The sequence below is a fragment of the Achroia grisella genome, unplaced genomic scaffold (genome assembly GCF_030625045.1).
Source record: "Achroia grisella isolate CSIRO2021 unplaced genomic scaffold, CSIRO_AGI_Agris_v1 utg794, whole genome shotgun sequence".
NCBI classification, from domain to species: Eukaryota; Metazoa; Arthropoda; class Insecta; order Lepidoptera; family Pyralidae; genus Achroia; species Achroia grisella.
In genome coordinates, this window is record NW_026713026.1 from 1,861,479 (window position 1) to 1,883,923 (window position 22,445).

General features: G+C 34.8%; 2 protein-coding genes across 4 annotated transcripts; one reads left to right on the plus strand and one right to left on the minus strand.

Annotated features, from left to right (window-relative positions):
- Positions 1-378: 378 nt before the first annotated feature.
- LOC131851610 (G2/mitotic-specific cyclin-B3) lies at positions 379-9,587 on the minus strand. Of its 2 annotated transcripts, none has more exons than XM_059202127.1 (8): positions 9,413-9,587; positions 8,912-9,203; positions 7,969-8,246; positions 6,354-6,573; positions 5,292-5,546; positions 4,288-4,443; positions 3,101-3,275; positions 379-2,354 (listed from the first exon to the last, which is right to left on the minus strand). In XM_059202127.1, exons 2-8 carry the CDS (start codon positions 9,194-9,196, stop codon positions 2,191-2,193), a joined length of 1,533 nt encoding a protein of 510 aa, XP_059058110.1. In that variant the 5' UTR covers positions 9,197-9,203; positions 9,413-9,587; the 3' UTR covers positions 379-2,190. The 2 variants fall into 2 exon arrangements, with proteins under 2 accessions (XP_059058110.1, XP_059058109.1); XM_059202126.1 differs by having other exon boundaries at positions 381-2,354; positions 8,912-9,206.
- Positions 9,588-10,102: 515 nt separating this feature from the next.
- LOC131851618 (uncharacterized) lies at positions 10,103-22,159 on the plus strand. Of its 2 annotated transcripts, XM_059202135.1 has the most exons (13): positions 10,103-10,315; positions 11,058-11,276; positions 11,595-12,708; positions 13,563-13,803; positions 15,460-15,613; positions 16,594-16,762; positions 17,641-17,789; positions 18,330-18,517; positions 18,934-18,993; positions 19,424-19,610; positions 20,219-20,377; positions 20,980-21,098; positions 21,585-22,159. In XM_059202135.1, exons 1-13 carry the CDS (start codon positions 10,223-10,225, stop codon positions 21,670-21,672), a joined length of 2,940 nt encoding a protein of 979 aa, XP_059058118.1. In that variant the 5' UTR covers positions 10,103-10,222; the 3' UTR covers positions 21,673-22,159. The 2 variants fall into 2 exon arrangements, with proteins under 2 accessions (XP_059058118.1, XP_059058119.1); XM_059202136.1 differs by lacking the exons at positions 20,219-20,377; positions 20,980-21,098; positions 21,585-22,159 and having other exon boundaries at positions 18,934-19,008; positions 19,424-19,511.
- The last annotated feature ends 286 nt before the right edge of the window (positions 22,160-22,445 follow it).

The window sequence follows — 22,445 nt, forward strand, 5'->3', positions numbered from 1 at the left end:
TGGTTTCATTATTTGCAATTTACAACGCGTTGAACCCAACTTTACGGATAACCCCTATGTCTAGCAGTAGGCTGATGGTGTTAAGGTGTACCACATCCATAATATTTGAATATGAAAGTCTGGCTGTTTGTTACCTTTTCACCACGAAACGGTTTGACGGATTTATTATAGATTGTATCATAAGGACAGATACTCTTCTATGAGTAGTTGAAAAATGAGCAGATAGAGCCGCTTCCAACGACTACATATTCATTAGTCTTATAACATTCACTAAAATCTACTAGTTCAGTTTATCTCAAAGGGAAAGGCAGTACAAATAGCTAAAGGATTTTTTTTCAGGTAAGTCGTATTTTTGCATTCATAACATAACACCGATTATTTAGCAATGAAACTTCTCTGATTTCAAGAACTCAGATATTTAAAAAGTCCATCCTTAAATAACCAGACCAGGAATCAAATCCAGAAGCATGTCCATTGTACTCTCAATGTGGTCGAACCATTTGAGTGCACAGTTGACACGGCCCCAATTTCCGCGCAGGTACAATAAAAAGTACGTCAGTTACCAAACCAAAATCACTTTTATTTACATGTCAAGAGTTTTACATTAACTTTGTATAATTAAATGACAAACGCTATCAAGAAAAAACAGTTTTAAAAGTGTAATTAATCTAAAACTTAGCATTAATGAACAACATTATTAATAACATTCCAATATTTTGTACTCTTTAAAATGTGATAAATTACAAAACATAAGACATCGATGCAAATAATCTCACAATAATTACTATGTAAATTAATTATTAAAACATTACAAAATCCATTAATAATAATAATAATTAAAATTAAAAGAGATTTAGCAAAGCACGCCGAATAGACTACATATTTATAACGTGTATAAAAACATACGGAAATTGATTACGAAGCATAGGACAGATAAGAATTCATAACTGTAAATCTAGTGCTAGACTTGTGAAATCGCGAATTATTTTTAATCAATAATATTGCTTGCAGTCATTCATTGACTGAATGCATCCGGTTTTTACATAGAATTTACATATAAATAAAAGACACAAAATTATAAACATGTACTTCCGCTACCATAGCAATAAAGCGCAGTGATATCACGCCTACATTTCCTATAGGAAGACAATATATTCTAATCATATAATTAAGCAAGGCGCATATACAATATTGGAATGTGAATTGGCTATAATTTTTGGTAGGTTTCTATTGAACTGTGAAGGTGTGTGACATTACATAATGAGATTTTGGTTTCTAAGCATACAGTTTCAAACAAAAGTGGAGTTTTATGGAAACTTAGTTTCGCTAGGTTAGTACTCCATACAAAAAGAGTTGCCTCTTAGTCTAATCTGGTGGTATCAGTGATCTGCCATACATACAAACGTTTATGGCACATTTTGTAACGATAAAACTTGGGATTACTCAAAGTTTTCCTTAGTCACGTGCAATTTCAGTCTTTTTAGATAAAGAAAAAATGTATAATAAATCATAAAAGCCGAAAATTATACATATAATTCAGACCTTCAACAATCGCCTTCTTGCAAACGCCGCTTTACAGTATAAATTGTAAAAACTAAGCTTTCCTAATTGATCTAGATTTGTCACTACCTAGATTTGCTACTAAATTACGGGCAGTGATATGGTCGTATAACCACGATGGTGTACGACGCGCGACACGCTTGTCTATTGTAATGTTAAACATTAACTTACAAAATAAATAGCCTAAAGTGGCACCTTACAATATATCGCCATCGTAACATTCACTAGACAGGGCGATACAAAACTCATATTGTAAAATACAATTATCAAGAAAACTCCGTTAAACAATGCTACAAAGTCAATATTGATCGTTGAAAAAAATGTTTTCTAACAAAAACATGGGCAGACGTGTCTATACAATACATAGTTAGAATTTTTAATAACATTAACAGAAAATTGACAACGCGCACACGTTCCGCGACATTTACATCTAAACTTTGACTGCCTACATTGTGCCGATTTGTTCATGAAATATAAAAATTCGATTCAATGTAATCTCTCAAGTCTCTAAGAAAGTGTGCGTGTAAATTTACACATTATAGGCAATCAAAAACACAATACAATATATTAAAAGAATTGGACCCACCTTAATATGTTTTTTACAGTGTGTAAAGTGCCACTTGGCTCGTTTCAGCTGGTCAACACCGAGTCTCCGATGAGAGGTACTTTGGCTACTTCAAAGAAGATTGTGTGAGAGTACTTATTCCTTACTGTGCTGATAGCTGATTTTGGCTTCTTGTGTAAAACAGAATTTTGTGCTAGGGCTATTGGTAGAATGTCCTTTACGGTGTAACCTGAAAATATTTAATGGTAATCATAATTACCAAGGTAGACACAGTACAGCAGATTAATTTACGGAGGCCCTGTCTCATCTATCACTGGCGCTAAGCAGATTGTAAGATGGGTTCCAGATGAAGAGTGGAGTATGGCAATGAAAATACATGATACAGTAGAAGTATTACATATTCATCGTTCGTAATGGTAAAGCGTGAGAATACCACGGCGCGGGGTCTAGTGACGACGTGTCTTTCGCTACCTGGCAGGCCGTAATTTTATTTGTCATTTAGTTTAATAAAAAATATATATGTATAACTATTTAAGATGAAAATAAAATATAGGATATAAAATATATTCTTCATAATTATTATGACTTCTACCGACTGTTCCTAGTTGCAGGCAGACTCAATATAAACTGTCCAAGCCTCGGTGAACGTAACTTCCACTTTTTGCTAGGAATATTTTTAAATTCAACGTTAAAGGAGGCGAACCTAAGCGTTTTGGATTAATAAAATTTATGTAACCGTAAAATAAGTAGAACGTTTAAATTAGCACAGAAAGTTTTTAATGTCTATTTCATGATAGTAAACCACTATATGCCGATACTCTTTGGTGGTATTAAAACATGTTTCTGCTATTTCCATATATCTTAGGAACTTTATATTGTCACACAAAGTTTTTGATAACCACTAATTATGATGATTTTTAAGGCCTATTTTGGGGTAGTAAATCTCTATGGTATTATAAGCATGCTGTATCTTACCTGTATAATACTGCAGCGTCGGTGTCCAATGTCCAATAGACTTCATCCTGAGCGCGAGGTATAGGGCGGCCGCTGCCATCTTGCTGTCCGAGTGCTCCAGGAGGCTGTACTCGAGCAGACATTGCTCCAGCACGAACCTCGCCAGTGTCAGTGTCGGCATCGATACACGGGCACACTGATTGAAAAGATGCAGATATAATATAAATATCTGTCTGTTGTAACTTAATACAGGATAATTAATAAACAGGTTTAATATAAAAGCCCCCTAACAACAGATTGAAATATGAAAATTAATAAAAAGAAAAGGTCAGTCAAATCTCAGAGCAAAGCAAATTAACATAGATACTTAATATGAAAACCCCTTAATAAATAATGTCGGTTACCAGAGGAGTATAGAGAGTAGAGTAGAGGATAAAGAAAACGGTGCAGTAAATTAAATGCTATTTTTTGGATTTAAAGATGAAGATTAACTAATTTTAAAGTATAAGTAGCCATCAAAAGTGAATTTCAAGTAGAGAAAATTCCTGAAATATATTTATTTAGACTGGCTTTTTAACATAATTGTTAACCTGACTGGATGACTGATTTTTCTAATAATCCAAAAGCCTTAGAAGGAGTAAACATATAGAAACTTAGAAACATTGAGATATGGTAAACAATTGATTATAAATAGTTCCTCTTGTAACTTAACATATTAACATTTAACAGTATGATCAAATTACCACTATAATGTTCTCTTAATTACATATTCATTTCATTTAATATCATTTTAATTATACCTATCTGGTTTTATCAACTTCGACTGTTTTGTTAGATAAAACATGTGAAAAATTACAAACTTCCAAAATCCACTGTATAGCTTTAACTTTAAGTACAATTTCACGAATTTTATATTTTATTTTATCCAGTGTGTGGTGTGGGATATGACTATCACTACATAGTATAAAACAAAGTCGCTGTCGCTGTCTGTCCGTCCCTATGTATGCTTAAATCTTTAAAATTACGCAAAAGATTTTGACGTGGTTTTTTTAATAGAGTGATTCAAGAGGAAGGCGAAGCCGGGGCGAGTAGCTAGTGGATAATAAATTATGGAATTTAGTGTACTTATCTAGAACATGTCTGTCAAGTTTACAATGCTTAGTCAATCACAATATTGAAATGTGACTGAGTTAACTGATAAATCTTACCCTGGCGTATCTTCTGAGGAACCGGTAAGAGAGTGGTATGCCGAGGTCGAAGTCCACCACTCGCAGTATGTTCATCTCCATTGTGAGCAGCTGGCTTAGTGTGTACGCCCCATCGCAGATGTATAAGAAGTCGTCCACTAGAGGAGGGATGCGCTCCTGTGTATAGCAACATAAATAATATAATAATCTGCACTAATATTATAATTTTGAAAAGTTCGTATGTTTGTTTGAACATTTTAATCTCTACTGGTTCGAATTGGAAAATTCGTTTCAATAATTTTTTTATGGATGATGATAATGGAATGCTGCACCCGGCTGCGCTAACGGTTTACGCTGGTTAATTACATCCATAATTTAGCTTTAAGCTCTATAACATTACGCCACGACCAATAGCAGCGGAGCTGCAATAAAAAATATTGCAAAATGTGGGAAATGAAACGCGAAGGAGGACGAAGTTGCGCAGGTCAGTTAGTCATTATATATCAGGGCAATTCACACAGCGCTTTCCAGTCTCAAGTTAAGCAAATCTTGCGTTATGGGTACTAGACAACTAATATAAATACAAAGATATTTTTTTAATACACACATGATATAATCGGAAAACACCTAGATGGGACAAGCTAAATATTATTAGACCAGGACCTAACAACTTCCATGGCACAATTGCTCACCTTTTCCAGGTCATCCTTAGGATAAGAGTTGTTAAGGCATATTATTGCTTCGATGATCTTGCGGTTTAGCACACCACCTTACATTCAATGATAGTGGGGTTTGATTGCTCGCAAAATACAAACATTTGTATTCACAAGTATCATTGTTTGAACAGTCTGTGTATTTGCTATGCATATTATGTATACCTATATTTAAAAAAAAGTATACAGTATCTGCATCAGTTGTTTAACACCCACAACATAAGCTTTGCTTAATTTGGGACTACATGATGCTGTGAATTGTCAAGGATTATTTTACTATTATTATTATAGGAGGAGATTAGAAGCACTTACATCAAACTTGGAAGCTATAAAAAGTGCCGACGCTCCAAGTAGTTGCAGCTCCTCCTTTGTCAGTTGGCTCTGTATTGGAAGAGTTTTCGATGATCGAGCCAGGAAAAGGTCCACTAGCTTCACGGCCAGGTATAATGTCTCGTGATTTAGCTCGAAGCTCTCCTGAACTTCAACCATCCAGTCAACAAGCAGTGCGCGCATCCAAGACGTGATTCCTTCCATTCTCAGTAGATAGTCATCAATGGGGAACAGGCGCTAAGGCAATAGTTTTGTATAACAATTAGGACAATTGGAATTATCAAACAATATACAAATACTTGTGAGAGAGATATTCGCAAATTAAACAAAAATGCCAACCAGAAATGTTTTAACCATAACAGAAAATATGGGGACCCACCCGGCCCTAGAAGCCATCCCGAATATACGCTTTTTTTTTTAAATGGATGACAGGGGAATGTTGTACCCGCTTGCACTAAAGGTATTTGCTGGCGCGGCACCAGTGAACGACGATAGGATGAGCATGAGGTCAATTTAGTTAGCTCATAGTGACGAAATCACCTGGTTTCCAGGGGGAACCAACATGGTACATTGCTAGCAATGGGGTTCTAGTCCCCATTACTAATAATCTCCCTTCCCACAATATTTGGTATTAGCTTGTGTGACAATATATTATATTTCTATTCTATAAAATGTATTAGTACTAAAAAATACATATAGCATAAATCTAAAAAGAAGTTGTAAAGCTTCCTTCAGAGACAAAGTAAAACAGTATTTAAAACAGTACTGATTATCATTACATACACATTACATTACATTTCATATTCAAATCATATTGAGAATAAGCAATTCATTCTGAATAATTGTTGGTCCTATCCTTTAAATACTAATAATTACAAATGTAATTAGGATGGAAAAGATTTTGCTTGGAAGCAAGCAGAAAATATAAAAATTTCAGAAATTACTTTAACTGATGTTATACTTTTAGAAATGTTTACTCAGAACTAAAAACGTTGAGATCTGAATAAAAATTATAATTCAATAAATAATAATTAGAAATCTTACCTCTCTACTCTTCAAATAGTTGAAAATGTCCATAGCATAATGAGACACTTGGAATGGATCGTTCCAGTTCTCTAGGTCAAAATCTACAACACCCGCAGGCGGCTTGTGTGGGGTCTCAGTTTCTTCATCCAAGGATTTGTTGTTGGTGTCATCCAAGTTTACTTTATCTAGCTTGTCGCTGATTGTCTTATATTCTTCTTTTGTAGTTTCAGATGGACTTCTAAAAGTAATGCATAAGTTATTTAGAATTTACAGGATTATAAAAATGTACTAGTTTTGGCCTACGGTTTCAGCCGCGCTAAATTTCAATATAAAATATAACCTGTGTTATTACTGTAAACTTTCATCAAAATCCGTTCAGTAGTTTTTGTATGAAAGACTAACAAACATTCATACTCATCAACTTCCACGTTTATAATATTAAGATTTACAGGATTATAAAAGTATAGATCAAGTGCTTAGTTCTTGAATACTTTTTTAAACTAATGTTTTATACTTCAACACAGAAATTATGTATATTATCTTATATATAAAATTCTTGTGTCACAGTTTTCGTTCCCATACTCCTCTGAAAAGGCTTGACCGATTCTCATGAAATTTTGTGAGCGTATTGAGTAGGTCTGAGAATCGGCCAACATCTATTTGTCATCCCCCTAAATGTTAGGGGTAGTCCACCCCTAATTTTTTTTTATTTTAAGGCAAAACAGGCCGGGACAGCTAGTTATTTACATAAATTTGAGTTGTGTGCCTGCAACTACATTTTTTTTTCAATCTTACATAGTTAGTGCAGCAAGCAGTGTTTATATACCCAGTACATTTAGAAACATTTAAAATACTATAGCTGACAAAAATGCTGACCACCTACCTGATGGTAAATGTAACAAATACCCATTGCCTATATACATGAACAGCATGCAACAATATCATGTGACATCCTTGATATCATAAATACCATTCAGAGGACTATATTGCATGAGCAGTGAGATTCCAGGATAAGCCTGGAATGTCACTGCTCATGCAATATAGGTTATAAAACTTGCTTTGCTTGGCAGCTAAAAGTAAGACTGAGGCACCCACACAGACAACTTTTTAATTAGACTATGGGGGGGAGGGGTGAAGGTGGTTATGGATTATTAGTAATGTGGACTGATGACTGAAATATAATGTTGGGCCACGTGGACGGTAGAAGGGGCAGAGGTAGAGCACCTGCACATTGGACTGATCCTGTATGAGAAGCAGTCAAACAAAATATACAGTCGGCGGTCCATTTAGCACAGGATAGAAACGCCTGGAGAGTATTGGTTGGAAAGAGCATTCCTGGTGGTCACGACCCTCAGTCTTGAGGAACCGACAAAGAAGGACTGATGACCCCACTTAGCAATGTACCAAGTCAGGTTGACCGCCATATGACTTCCTCTAGAAAGCATTCTGATAAATTACTGGTGAATTTGTCACAGTGGGCTAACTGACCTGCCCAGATGACATTCATGCACCTCATCTTATCACCCTCCATACCCTTAGGACTGGTAGGTGCACCATTCCATTATATTAAAATGAGTCTAGGTATACTTTGTAGTCTAGTTCAAGTATAGGTAAAGTAAATAAAAATACTAACATATTTTCCAATGCAGTCATATAAAGTGAAGGTTCAGAAATATCACTTCGTCCAGATTTCATTGAGTTTTGGCTGTTATTCTGATTCTCTTTACCAATGGATTTCTCTTTTCTTTCAATGTTCTTGAGTATGCCATTTTGGGCTCTAGTCGCTGTGGGCTTAGGAGGGTCTTTGGCAAAGTGTTTTTGTACGGATTCCAATGCATTTGTGGCCACCCTTTGCAGTTGCTTGGTTTTTGAAGGTTTCCCATTCAATATAGTAGTTGGTGGTTTGATACTCTAAAATAATAGAACTCAGTGAAAAAAAAATATTTCTAAGTGGTATTACTAATAGACTGTTTTTATATTAACATGTTTAGACTTAAAAATGTAAAATTACAACGACTATTTAAAAGAGCCACACACAAGTTTCTTGCTCATTCATCTTGTGATGAGACAGCTTTTGGAACGAGTGGTACATTCAAAGAAGGATAATTATGACTATACCAAAGTGTTTAAATTAAGTTTATTTGAATATATTATTTTTTAATAAATATAATATGGTTTTCACACACAGTGGTATTATTTAAGAATATTAAAAATATATATTTCTTCTTTTTGTAACTGTGAATATGTATATTTTATGCCATACATGACTCAGGAAGTATATTAAGGATATGTCCTATATAATCTATAAACCTTGTATAATAATATAAGCCATAAATTGTATTACTCACACAAAATATTAACCTTATATTTTTTTACATTTGCGATTACCACAGCTGTTTCTAACACAATCAGCTGAATAAGATAGTGAAATAAGACTTTATTATTTATATTTCCACAATTATAAATAAAAGTTTTATGTAATATAACACGAACAGCTATGAATTAAGAATTAGTATTAAATGGGTACCCTCATTTGCATTTATAACTAAAATACCATACTTATGGAGGTTATTAACCTTTAGTACTGGGAGCATTTTGCTTTCCACTGTCACCTTCTTCATCGGCATGATTTTGTCGTTGACTCCTGAAGACTTGTTGTATGCATTCGTGATGTCTCCGAACGCCGCCCTCTTCGCCATCGCATCCTTCAACGGACTATCCGCTTTTCTTTTATTAGGCACTTTCAAATTATCTTTGTGTGTCTTAAGAGAAGCCAACTGCTTGCTTCTAGTTGTGATACCATGGCTCAAGAAGTTATCATTGACGCCGATGGGCTTCGTTGCCAATCTGGTTGGCGCCATTATCTGTCTACTGCAACAAACAACGTTAACCTTAACTATTTAAACGTGGCGGTTGTCACTATTTAATATACACAATATTAAATAATTAATTCAGCTGAAATATAGTAGAAAATAATAGTTTTGAAAATGTCACGTCTAACGTCTAAAAATGGAGGCAAAACAAGCGAATGTTTGTACAGCGTCAATTGTCGTTTTGATTAATCAAATATTACTCACATTTATTACACGGCGAATGCCGTATTGCGATTATAGTTTGTCTACTTGAGTTGCACAGCCCGATTTTATCTAAAAATCTTTAAATTTTCAATACATTTAAAATAAAATATACTAAAACCGGACAGACACACAAAACGTTTTTAAAAAACCGTTGGCTTGATTACTTTACTATTCTATTGGCTATCTCAACAACCAATGAGGGCTCGTGTATGCTTTTGACATTTCATTCTATGCAAGAAACGAAAAGAAGTAGGGATATATTTTTAATTGCAACTTTGTAAATTAATGTAATATGTATATCGAATTATGAATATATATTTAATATTATTTTATTTATTCAGTACACCGGTATTATTCGAATTCCTGTATAACCAAACATGACCTATTTTTTTTAACGTGTAGAAAAACGAAATGTTCTCAATTCCAAGCTAAGCATAAATCATTTGTTTCATTTAATTAAAAAGCTTATCTTATTAATCTTAATCAATTATATTATTAATTAAATATTATGAAATTACATGAGAATTATTTATGTTTGCAATTTAAAATAATGGAAAGGTTTCTTTTAAAATTACTTATTAGTTTTTTTCATTAAACGAAAATGGAATATTATATGTCATGTCAAATGACAAGGACTGTCATTGTCACTTGTGTATTATCAGATTTCTTTATTTTATTTTTGTCTCCAACTATTGATAATGATAAAATGAAATAATCACTCTTCTTTTTTCCCGTGTATTTACTTAACATTTGAACATGTAATACGGTGTTATTATAATAATTAATACACCATTATCTTAGCTAATAAAAATGTTGGGAGGTGTAAGATTTAAAGTGATCTATACTCATGAAAAATCATGTTTCGCTTATATCAGTCCAAAGTACAGTACAAATAATGAACAGGTAAATATTTGGAATTATTATGAAACTATACAACGTATTGTTCCTAATTTATATCAGAAAAGTGCGGTTTATCCATGAATTTTTGAGCTTAGGTTGTGTTGTCAATATCTTTGTTTTCTGACCTCATACAAATAATATTATCAAACCAAGGTTTTAACCTTAAATTGATTTCTATAGCATGCAAGCTTAGAATATTCTCATATTAATGACAATAAATATAATATAAATATTATTTTTTTCTTTGCCCAATACTATATACAAAATAATTTTAATAAATTTTAAAGTAGACATATTAATTTAATATTGGATGCTAGATTACCGTACGGCATTAACCAGACTTGTATATTTTAAAATATAATAAATATTATAAAGACAAGTATTTTTTTTATTTATTGTTTGTGCAATAACTCATAAAGTCAGAAAATACTTCAACAATTTTTAACACATTAATACTACAGTAATAGACGGCCTATGTGATGTAGCAGTTCCAGCACAGTGCTTTTGCGATGGTTGCAGGTTCGATTTATCGCACAGTGCAAGCATTTGTATTCAGAAGTATAATTGTTTGTATCGGTCTGAGTGTTGTATAATATTGTATATTATATATGTATTTACAAATAAACACTTAGAATTCATATCAGTTGTCTCGTACCCATAACACTCTGCTTACCATGGGGACTAGATGGCATTGTATTAATTGTCCATGGTAACTTATTTATTTTTATATTTTTTAATTTTACAGACACAATGTGTACAGGTGATATCGAAAGGTAAACAATTATTGGTATGGGTGGTGTTTAACAGTACAATACCAGAAGGATGTATAGCCTTCAACCCGGTGTTTAGTAGACTGGTGGATGTGGCAGAGGGGTGTGATGTGTTTGCATCACCATACGGAGATGTTAAAGTGCTTGATGAACTGTACATAGACACTGACAGTCCTGATGACCAGGAAATCTTGGTAAATATATATAAATACTTAAGTTATTAAAGTTAGCAAAACATAACAAAGACTAGTTATTTAATGTTGTTTAGTGAATGAATATAATAACATAATTAAAATTTGCATGCCCATAAATTGGGGTCCCATCCCATAAACTGGTTAATAAACAGTTGTCAATAATAGTGCTACTGGACATATTAGCATCAAGTAACTGTTTACTGCATATGATTTATTTTATTAAGAAAAAACGATGAAATATTGTAAACACAAGATAAAAAATTATACGAGACATCAGAGGTACTATCAAATAGGTTTAAACTTTCCATTTATTTCCAGGAACACAATGTAGAACTTTTGCAATTGAGGATTTTAGATCAATTAAGAATTGTGGCTGTAAATCAAAAGGCAGTTGTATGGATATCTGCATCTTTACCTATTGTATTTACACCAAAGCAAACCGGCTTACTTGTTACTCATAGTAGGATTATAGTTAAAGTAGATGCTTTTAACAGCTTCTCAGGTATGTTACCGAATACCTCAATAGATGTGCCTGAAGAGAAATATATCGAGTTTAAAAATATAGGTCTTGTGCACGAGGGTATGCTTCGCCAGTATCTGAATGTACCAGAAAGATTAGTACTTAGAGCTGTTCCTATTGACAGTGATGGCAAAAAGAACCTTATACACCCATACACGGTGTTCATGCATGAAGATCTCTTAAATGATAAATATAAGAAGTACTCTGCAGTGTTAGCAACCATGAAGAATATACCGTTTCTAATAAAAGAGGATGATGATGATGATGGTGGTGAGAATGATAACAATCAGATTAATGATTTGTGTGTGGAAATAATTCTAATAAACAGCATCGTATTCAGAAGCCTATGTCATGAGGTCTACAATAAAAAAATACCAACTGTGCTTATACCAAAATCACTTAATGCAATTATTAATATAAAAAATGGCACCAGGATTATATTTACTATAATCGGAGATAATGTTGATCAACCAGATCATATAGATATCGTAACATATTCAGATGAAACTCAGACTGAAATTGATATTATAGAAAAGTTTAAAGACTGTGTTATACATACCACACACTCGGGTAAAAAGTTTTTAATCAATCACGACATGATCAAACAAAACATGCAGATCAGTTATGGATTCTTACAGTTTAAATTGAAGCCTGAGAGATTGAAATATACAATGTTGAATAATGATTCCTTCAGGCATTGCACCTTAGCTGTAAAGTGCTTGAGTGAGTCTGAGTTAGTGCTTCCCAAACCTTCCACTTCCAAAATTGAATATGATTACAAGAATTACTGTAGAACAATGAAATCAGTGGAGACTTTGGTAATGAAAATTGTGTCACATGTTTACTTTGAAATCCATAGAGAGGCTACTTTTAAAGGTGTATCAGAAATGAAGAGCAATGTTTTAGTAACAGGTCAGTATTTTATTTCAATTTACTATTGACACACTATGAATAGCATGTCATCATTAAATGATAGAAATAGAAATAGAAATAGATTTATATATATTAAAATGCTGCATACACTGTTAATTCATTGCTATATATAACACAAACTCTTAGAAAGATTGTGAGCATAGAACGGACAATATTTTGAACTTATGTTACATATAATAAAAGTTTAAATCTTTCAAGGCAAAACAACAAATCAACAAAGTACAAAATATTGTCTGTACTATGCTTATGATCTTACTAACATAAACACATGTTATAATACAAGCAGCTTTATATAGGCATAGTTTATATAATGTTTAATTCCATATATTGTTACTATTTCACATATTAAATTACGTTTAGTAGCTGTAATATATTTACTATGTATAATTACTCATAGTTAGGTACAGGGATAAAAGGTGGACTCACCAATTAACAAAATGGTTAGGACTGAGAGGCAAAAGGTGGGTAGAGAGATAGAGGAAAAGATGGTCTGTGGCCTTAAATATATAGTAGGAAAAAAACTGAGTGTGGGCATAAATAGGAAATTATGGAGCATGTTGAAAGAGGCTATTACCAATACAGATCCATATATAAAGAGACAAAACTAAATATACTATTATTTGTAATATAAACTGCTATTATATGGGAAATGAAGTTAAAATAAATCATGTCCCTATGAATGCTTAAATCTTTAAAACTATGCAAGCGGTTTTTTAATAGATAGAGTGATTCAAGATGAAGGTTTATTTGTATAATACATGTACACTCGGGCGAAGCCGGGGCGAGTAGCTAGTTATATATAATTACTTAGCATGAAATTTCTTATTTGACAGGTTTAAGTGGGTCAGGCAAGTCAAGTCTCTGCCATATAGTCCAAAAAGAGCTGACAGTTTGGTCTCATATTCTACACTGTAGACCCTTGAAGGGTCGGAAGGATATTCCGGAGGTGCTCAGCAAAGCAATTCTCATGTGTCAGGAGAGAAGCCCGGCCGTACTTATATGCGACGATGTCGATTCACTGGTGCCCCCCAACATGGAAGGTGCATCGCCGCAGGATATCGCTTATTATCAAAGGTATTACGGAATTTTACATTATACATTTGTTTAAATTTGCAATTCCACATGTAAATTGAAAGCGAAATGGAATTTTTATCAATGTTTCCGTAGCTAAACTTTCCGTCGTCTAGACACATATAAATAAAATTGGAGTGTCTGTTTGTAATATTGAAATAACCGTTTTTTACTATGTGCATATGAATATAAATACGGTATATACACCAATATAACATTTTTTATAATTTTTGTCTGTCTGTTCCGGCTAATCTCTGAAATGGCTGGCCTGATTTAGACGGGACTTTTATTGACAGGATTATTGATGTAGTAAGGAGTAACTTAGTCTACTTTTATTTTAGTAAAATAAAGATAATTTCCACGCGGACGAAGTCGCGGGCACAGCTAGTTCATAATAAATACCAACTCATACATTTAACCACTCCAGCGTTATATATATATTTTTTATATTAAATATATGTATCTACAAATGTATCCTTTTATAAATACACTAGCTACCCGCCCTGCCTTCGCATGGGTGTACATATATTATACATATATATAAAACTCTTGAATCACTCTATCTACTGTTTAAAACTGCATTATTTATGCGTAGCGTAGTTTAAAAGATCTAAGCAAACAGACAGCGAAAGCGACTACATATTATACTATGTAAAGCTTATCCCGTTATAGCTTTGTTACCAATTACAAACAAGCAAAGATTAAATAATATATCAAATAGTAGTTAAGTGTAGTGGAAGTAGGGCGATGTGTTATACCGCAAGACCACTAACACTGTTATAAATATATAAAATAACTAGGTGACCCACGCAACTTCGCCTGCATCACACTTGTATGATGTACAACATGTATTTATCATTACATATATGTCGCCCAATTTAAATAATATGTTTTAAAGTTATATTTATATATACAAATTATATGTCACGTTGTTTGTCCGCGATGGACTCCTAAACCAGTAAACTAATTACAAATTTAATTTGCACATTATGTCCAAATTGATACAACTTGAAAGATAGGATAGCTTACGTCTCAATTTATAATCGCAATATTATTTTATTAAAGAACCTTAGCCATAATAACGCGTGGCCTGGTCTGCTAGTAGCCTATATGTTATTCTGATATATAAACTATATTACTGTAACGTTTCATCGAAATCCGTTCAGTAGTTTTTGCGTTAAAGAGTAACAAACATCCATCTATTGAGTACAAACTATCGCGTTTTTAGGTTATTAGTAAGATATGTACAATACAATGCTCGGAGTTACTCTGCGTGATCGAATCAGAAATGATCCGCAGAAGAACCAGAGTGACCGACACAGCCCGAAGAATTGCGACTCTGAAGTGGCAATGGGCAGGGCACATAGCTCGTAGGACAGATGGCCGTTGGGGCAGTAAAGTCCTCGAGTGGCGACCATGGACCGGAAGACGCAGCGTGGGTAGGCCTCCAGCAGAGTGGACCGACGGTCTGGTCCAGATCCCTGGAAGGCATTGGATGTGAGCAGCGCAGGACTGATCGTCGTGGAGATCTTTGGGGGACGCCTATGTCCAGCAGTGGACGTCTTCCGGGCTACGATGATGATGATGATGATGATGTACAATAGTTTTCTGTTTGGAATATTGTATTTATTAATCAGCTTTATACATATATTGTTGTAGATTAGCAGTAGTAATAAAGCATTTACTGCAAACGTGTTCAGGAGTGTGTGTGCTCATGACCGCGGTCAGTATGAAGGTGCTACACCCGATATTGAGCCAGTTCAGTGGCAAACCATTGTTTACGTCGCATTTCAATATACCGGAGCTTGAGCAGGTGAATATGCACTATATATGAAATAGAAATAATTTTTATTCAAATAAATTTAAAAAACACTTTCGAACAGTCATATTTTATTATTCTACCGCTCATTCGGAACCCAGACTCGTCACAAGAAGAACAAGCAAGAAACTTGCGTTTCTACATATATAAGAAATAGAAATAGAAATAATCTTTATTCAAATAAACTCATTACAAGCACTTTTGAATAGTCATATATTGATTCTACCATTCATTCGGAATGCAGATTCATCACAAGAAGAATGAGCAAGAAACTTGTGTATTGATCTTTTGAATAGATGTTTTTTTTTATATAATAATTACAATATAATAATACACTAGCAGTATATAATAATAAGTCACTGAACGGGAAACTGCAAATTAAATCGATGCATCATAATGAGGCATTGCCTGCCACAGATTTATTTCGTTTTGTTTATTGTCTCATGTAAGATTAGAATTTAGAATAGTGTTTTTTGGCTATACTATCTAATTAAATTAAAATTCAAAAAGAAATTTTGATTTAAGTTGACGGGAATGAAATGGAAAAGTAAAAAAGGGTTGAAAGACGCTTTTTTTCAAAATAACTCGATAACGGTACGAAATATTATAAAATGTTTTAAATAAAAATTGTAGAGAAAAAAACCTGCACAAAACAAGTCCTCTACATTTTTTCATTATATATAAAAATTAAAAATAAATTAACTACAACTTACAGCTTAATGATCTGTAAAAGGGGAAACATGTGTAATAGTATTAGTACTTATCTGTGTAATGCGCGTACTGCATCATTCAGAGTTGACAACGAGCCAAATTAGTTTTAAATTTTTACTGGATATTACGTTGAGGATATTATATTATCGCATAGATCGTGGAATGCACTTGTTACATGTGTCTGTAATAGGCCTACCTGAATAAGGATATTTTAATTCGTTGATTAAATATATTTATTACAATTTGCAATTGATTATAAACAGGAAGAACGAACAGAGCTGTTCAAGCATCTCATTAACGACAAAATAAGGGAAGAATTTCAAGTGGAGGAGGACGACTTCATAAAATTGTCTATGGAGACCGCCGGCAGCACAGTCCGAGATATTACAGACTATCTCAATAAAAGAATATTTAAGGCGGTCAAAAAGAAAAGTAAGTAATAATAAAAAAAATGTAGTGGTACTTTATGAAAACGCAAAACGAATGTGAAGGATATACCCTCATAGAAACTACTATTCACTCTTTTTTAAGGAATATATCCTGAAAGGATTTCCTTAAATTTCCATTTACATGGGAAATAATGCGTTCCCGTGGTCAGGGCCGCGGTAAACAGATAGTAAATTAAAGAAACCGTAATAAATGGAAGTTGAGATTTAAAATTAGGAATGGAAACATTAAAAACTATGTTAATATATAGCCCCCGATAATTCATATAGCGCCATCTAGTCACAAGCTGAGCAGTGATTGTAATAACTGATTTAAATACCTAAAACTTAAATATATATTTTTTTATATAAATACATACACAATATATATATATGAAAATCACTCATACCAATAATAATAATTAATAATATGCGTAAATAACCAGCAAAAGCTGTGAAAATAAAGCATACTAATAATATATATATATATAATAAATAACAGGTTATCTATTATTATACAGCTCCATCTAGTCCCACGGTAAGCAGAGCTTGTGTTATGGGTACTAGACTAGTCAATTGATATAAATATTTAGGTTTTCTTTGTTAATACTTACATAATATAAATAAAAAACAACTAGACCGATACAAACAATTAGACTCATTAATACAAATATTTGCACCGTGTGAGGAAGTGAACCTGCGACCATTGGAAGTAAAGCAGTGTGCTAAACAATTTATATATCCGACAAGATTCATCCGAGAGACTTGCGCTGTGAAATGATGATGTAAATATGATTGGTACTTTGACAAATCTTTTGATACCACATGCAGAATAAAAGTCGTAAATGACTACTAAAGGTAAAATTAATATTTTTTATATTACAGAAGCGCGACCAGATGATCCAAAACCTCGTATCATTGAAGACACAAACAAGGATGAGGAGAAGGCAAAGGGTTTTGATATATGGGGTCCAGTTGGCGGATTGGATGACGTCAAGCAACAGCTAACAGAGTGCATATTCTGGCCTATCATGGTTTGTAAATTACTATAACTAAATGATTATGTCCCATTATATCCTTCAAGGACCAATATCATTTCCAGGTATTTGTGATTATCCTTTCAATTTCTTGTTATGTTTAATCATTTCATGCAATAAGTTGCCCTAAACATATGAAGTTATTAACATAATCTTTGGTCTTTGATTTATTTAGGGGTAGTAAAACAAATATAAACAATCGGTTATCTACGTCCGGCAGATGTCTAATGTCTGATTCACTTTTTCTCTAAAAGTTGTTTCTATAGAAAATAGCTTAAATTCATTGCGCTGACAATATTAACTGATTGCACTAGGAATGAGTGCTGAGCGGTTTCTATGTTGATTATCGCATGCCTCTTACTTGTTTTTGTGCAATTATTTCTATAAATTTACATTTATAATAACACACAAGTTTCTTGCTCATTCTTCTTGTGATGAGCTGCGTTCTGAATGAGTGGTCGAATAAAAAATATGACTATTCAAAATTGCTTGTATTGAGTTTATTTGAACAAAGAATATATCTATTTTATTTCTCAGTACCCGGCGCTGTTCCCGCGCGCATCTAGCGGCATACTGCTGTACGGTCCGCCGGGCTCCGGCAAGTCTCACATCGGGTCGTGCCTGGCGCGGCTCGCCGGCTTCACCATGCTCACCGTCAAGGGGCCCGAGCTGCTCTCCAAGTACATAGGGCAGAGCGAGAAGGCCGTCCGGGATATATTCGACAAGTCAGTGCTTGTTTTTATATTAATATAATATTAACTAACCCGGCATACGTTGTTTTGCTATATAAGTGAATATCGCTAGTAAAAATTAGGTTGATGGTAGATGGGAGTAAGTCGGCATTAATAAATACATACTGCAATGTATGTATTTTTTATGCCGAATCATAAAAAAAGAAACAAATTAATTTGTTCAAAAATGATTTTTTTTTCGGTTTGGTACACCCTTATTTCGTAGAGGTATGAGAAATATTTAATGTCCTATCAGACCTACTGAATACACACAAAATTTCATAAGAATGCCGCAAGCCGTTTCGGAGGAGATTTGTTGCAAACCTTTGACAAATTTTATGTATATACATAGTTACCTTTGAAGTTTTGTATATGAGTGAATATTATTTAAATAGTTTATATATTTGCAGGGCAGATATGAAGAGGCCGTCAATACTGTTCTTCGACGAGTTCGACAGTCTCGCGCCCAAGTAAGTGGATATATTGTAAGTACTAGCTTTTGTAAAGTGCATGCCATGATTACTTTTATTGTTATGTGTGCATATTGAGTAATTTATAATATTTGTCTTATAATTCATATTTTGTTGGTTTGATGACTTACGCGTCCGTGGTGATCCATCTTTATATAATACAAGATATTGGGACTATTTACTAGGAACCTCCTTATTACAATATTGACTTTTCTTATTCGGTTATTGTGGTGCACCAAGTTTGATCTTCTAGCTAGTCTAAGAGATCGTAACAATTTAGATAATTTGTTTCCCTAAATGGATCTCGATGACCTGATGATGCGCTCTCCTCAATATCTTCTCGGTGGTATATGACAATATACAACGATACGATTGGCCGGTGACTGCCGTGGTCCTTCGAGCCGGACGAGTGTAGCGCGTGTTTGTGCAGGCGCGGACACGACTCGACCGGCGTCACGGACCGCGTGGTGACGCAGCTGCTGGCCAGACTGGACGGCGCCGAGGGAGGCGCGCGCGGAGCAGTGGTCGCCGCCTCCTCGCGGCCCGACCTGCTCGACCCCGCGCTGCTGCGGCCCGGCCGCCTGCACACGCACCTCTACTGCGCGCTGCCCGACCAGGTACACACTACACGCACCTCTACTGCGCGCTGCCCGACCAGGTACACACTACACGCACCTCTACTGCGCGCTGCCCGACCAGGTACACACTACACGCACCTCTACTGCGCGCTGCCCGACCAGGTACACACACTACACGCACCTCTACTGCGCGCTGGTACACACTACTCTACTGCGCGCTGCCCGACCAGGTACACGCACCTCTACTGCGCGCTGCCCGACCAGGTACACACACCACTACTGCGCGCTGCCCGACCAGGTACACACTACACGCACCTCTACTGCGCGCTGCCCGACCAGGTACACACTACACGCACCTCTACTGCGCGCTGCCCGACCAGGTACACACTACACGCACCTCTACTGCGCGCTGCCCGACCAGGTACACACTACACGCACCTCTACTGCGCGCTGCCCGACCAGGTACACACTACACGCACCTCTACTGCGCGCTGCCCGACCAGGTACACACTACACGCACCTCTACTGCGCTCTGCCCGACCAGGTACACACAATATTTTAGATTCGAATCCGCTGCTTGATTTACAAATTTGTGGGTTTTGTGGGATCCCGTACCTCACGTTACTATAAACTATTTATTTTCACAGGACGGCCGCTACGAAGTCCTCAAAATCCTGACGAAGAGTGTTGCAGTAGACAAGGAAGTGAACCTACGGGATCTGGCTGATAACACGGACGGCTACTCGCCGGCTGACCTCAAGTCTTTATTAGTCACGGCGCAGTTGACTAGACTAGAAAAGGAATTGGTAAATAATAATTATATAAACCATATAAATAAATATATAATTATAGAAACTCATTAGTTATGGTTACCGTAAAGAACAACATTCTTTTCCAAAGACTTTATAATCTCGATGTTTGTTGTCTTTCTTTCTCAGGACAATTCACACAGCGCCATCTAGACCCAAGTTAAGCTAGCTAAAGCTTGTGTTATGGGTACTAGACAACTTTTTTTTCGTAAATACATACGTAATATACATAGAAAACACCCAGACCTATACAAACAATTATACTCATGAATACAAATGTTTGTGCCGTGCGAGAAATCGAATCCGCGACCATCGGACGTATGCGGTGTGCTAGACCGCTAGACCACCGAGGTCGTCAAAATCTTTGTATGTAGTGATGTGAAATTTAAACTAATTATATTGCTATTTGTGAAAGCTAGTCAGTGGCTTAGTTTGAGTTGTAGTTTTAAATTTAAATACAAATTTATAATAATAAATACATTTCTGATTATCCATTACAGTATACAAACATTTATTATCTAAATTGTGTTAACCTACATATATTAGTATAACCCTGGTTTTCCTATTATAAATAAATAAAACATTCGCAATATTTACAGACCAACACAGATGACAAGAGTATGGAGTCTGTGGTCGTCTTAAATGAGGATATACAAAGTGCCTTACAAGAAACGAAGCCCTCGCTATCCAAAGAGCAGAGATTATTCTACGATATGATGTGAGTAAACAATAATGTGTTAGAACAACCCATTGATATTCCATTCAAATAAAAAAAATATATATTTAATGTACAGCATTTTAGCAGCTTATGGACGTAAATTTTTGTATTAATATAGTTTCTCTACCGTCCATTTATGCCCATTACAAACATACACCACGTGTATTAGTAAAATATATATCTTATATATAAAATTCTCGTGTCACGGTTTTCGTTCCCATACTCCTCCGAAACGACTTGACCGATTCTCTGAGGTCTGAGAATCGGCCAACATCTATTTTTCATCCCCCTAAATGTTAGGGGTAGTCCACCTCTAATTTTTTTTTATTTTAAGGCAAAACAATGTTTGCCGGGACAGCTAGTTTCAGTATATATTTATTTCTTTTAAAATACTGGTAGTTGTACTACGGGTATTTCATTCTTAGCTTAGTTTGCTCCTACATACGAGTTGACTAGGAATATTTATTTATTTATTCTTTTCCACAGATACAAAAGATTCAGAGGCGAGAATCTGTCTCCAGAGCAGAAACTTATAGAGACGCAGATGCAGAAACAAAGAGTTACATTAGCATAAAAAATGGGTTTTAAATATTATTCATAAGGGACTGCGTAAATGGAGAATACACAGCGTTTGTAATTTTTTAATTTTGTTACAATAGAGTATATAATCTTGCGGGAGATAGCAGTAGCCTAGTGATATACCACACGGACAACGAAAGGTCTAGAGCAGTGATTCTTAAAGTGGTCTATATCGACTCCCAGGAGTCTATGACAAACTGCAAGGAGTCTACGCCAGCGGTCATCTTGTTTTTACTTTATGTTTTTAACACTAAAATTGATTACAGTTAGAAATTTACAAAAAATCAATACCAGGCAAGAATGGGGGTCTACGCAAAACCGAAAAATATGGCAAGTGGTCTACGACACAAAAAAGTTTGAGAACCTCTGGTCTAGAGTTTGTATTTGGCTGACACGAAAAAAATGCTTGTGTGTATTAATTTATATATTTTTTTAATTAATATTTCTGCCGGACTGTCCGATAACCCACAATGAATCCGAGTCAAGGCGATAGCCACAACAGGCAGCCAACAGCCAAAAGGGGAAAAATCGTTTTATCTTGAGACTCATCAATCACAGAGTAATTAATACTACTTTCAGAAGAATTCTCACCGCCCTTATGATAACTCACCGTCTTCCATATGTCACCTTTAAACAGAGAATTCCATTTGCCATATTTTAAAAATAAAATTCAGAATTATTCCTCTATCCACATATGTATTTCTAAAAGGAATCAATTCTTTAGTACACATAGTACAAGATTCTGTTTAATTCACTACCTAATGAACT

Bases quoted from the DNA above. Each gene is read 5' to 3' on its own strand.
- LOC131851610 (XM_059202127.1), bottom strand. From the start codon at position 9,196: ATGGCGCCAACCAGATTGGCAACGAAGCCCATCGGCGTCAATGATAAC. The intron at 6,574-7,968 runs GTTAGTATTTTT...CATTACTTTTAG, and splicing joins ATGACTGCATTGGAAAATAT to AAGTCCATCTGAAACTACAA. The intron at 5,547-6,353 runs GTAAGATTTCTA...CTATTGCCTTAG, and splicing joins ACTATTTGAAGAGTAGAGAG to CGCCTGTTCCCCATTGATGA.
- LOC131851618 (XM_059202135.1), top strand. From the start codon at position 10,223: ATGTTGGGAGGTGTAAGATTTAAAGTGATCTATACTCATGAAAAATCA. The intron at 16,763-17,640 runs GTAAGTAATAAT...TTTATATTACAG, and splicing joins TAAGGCGGTCAAAAAGAAAA to AAGCGCGACCAGATGATCCA. The intron at 20,378-20,979 runs GTAAATAATAAT...CAATATTTACAG, and splicing joins CTAGACTAGAAAAGGAATTG to ACCAACACAGATGACAAGAG.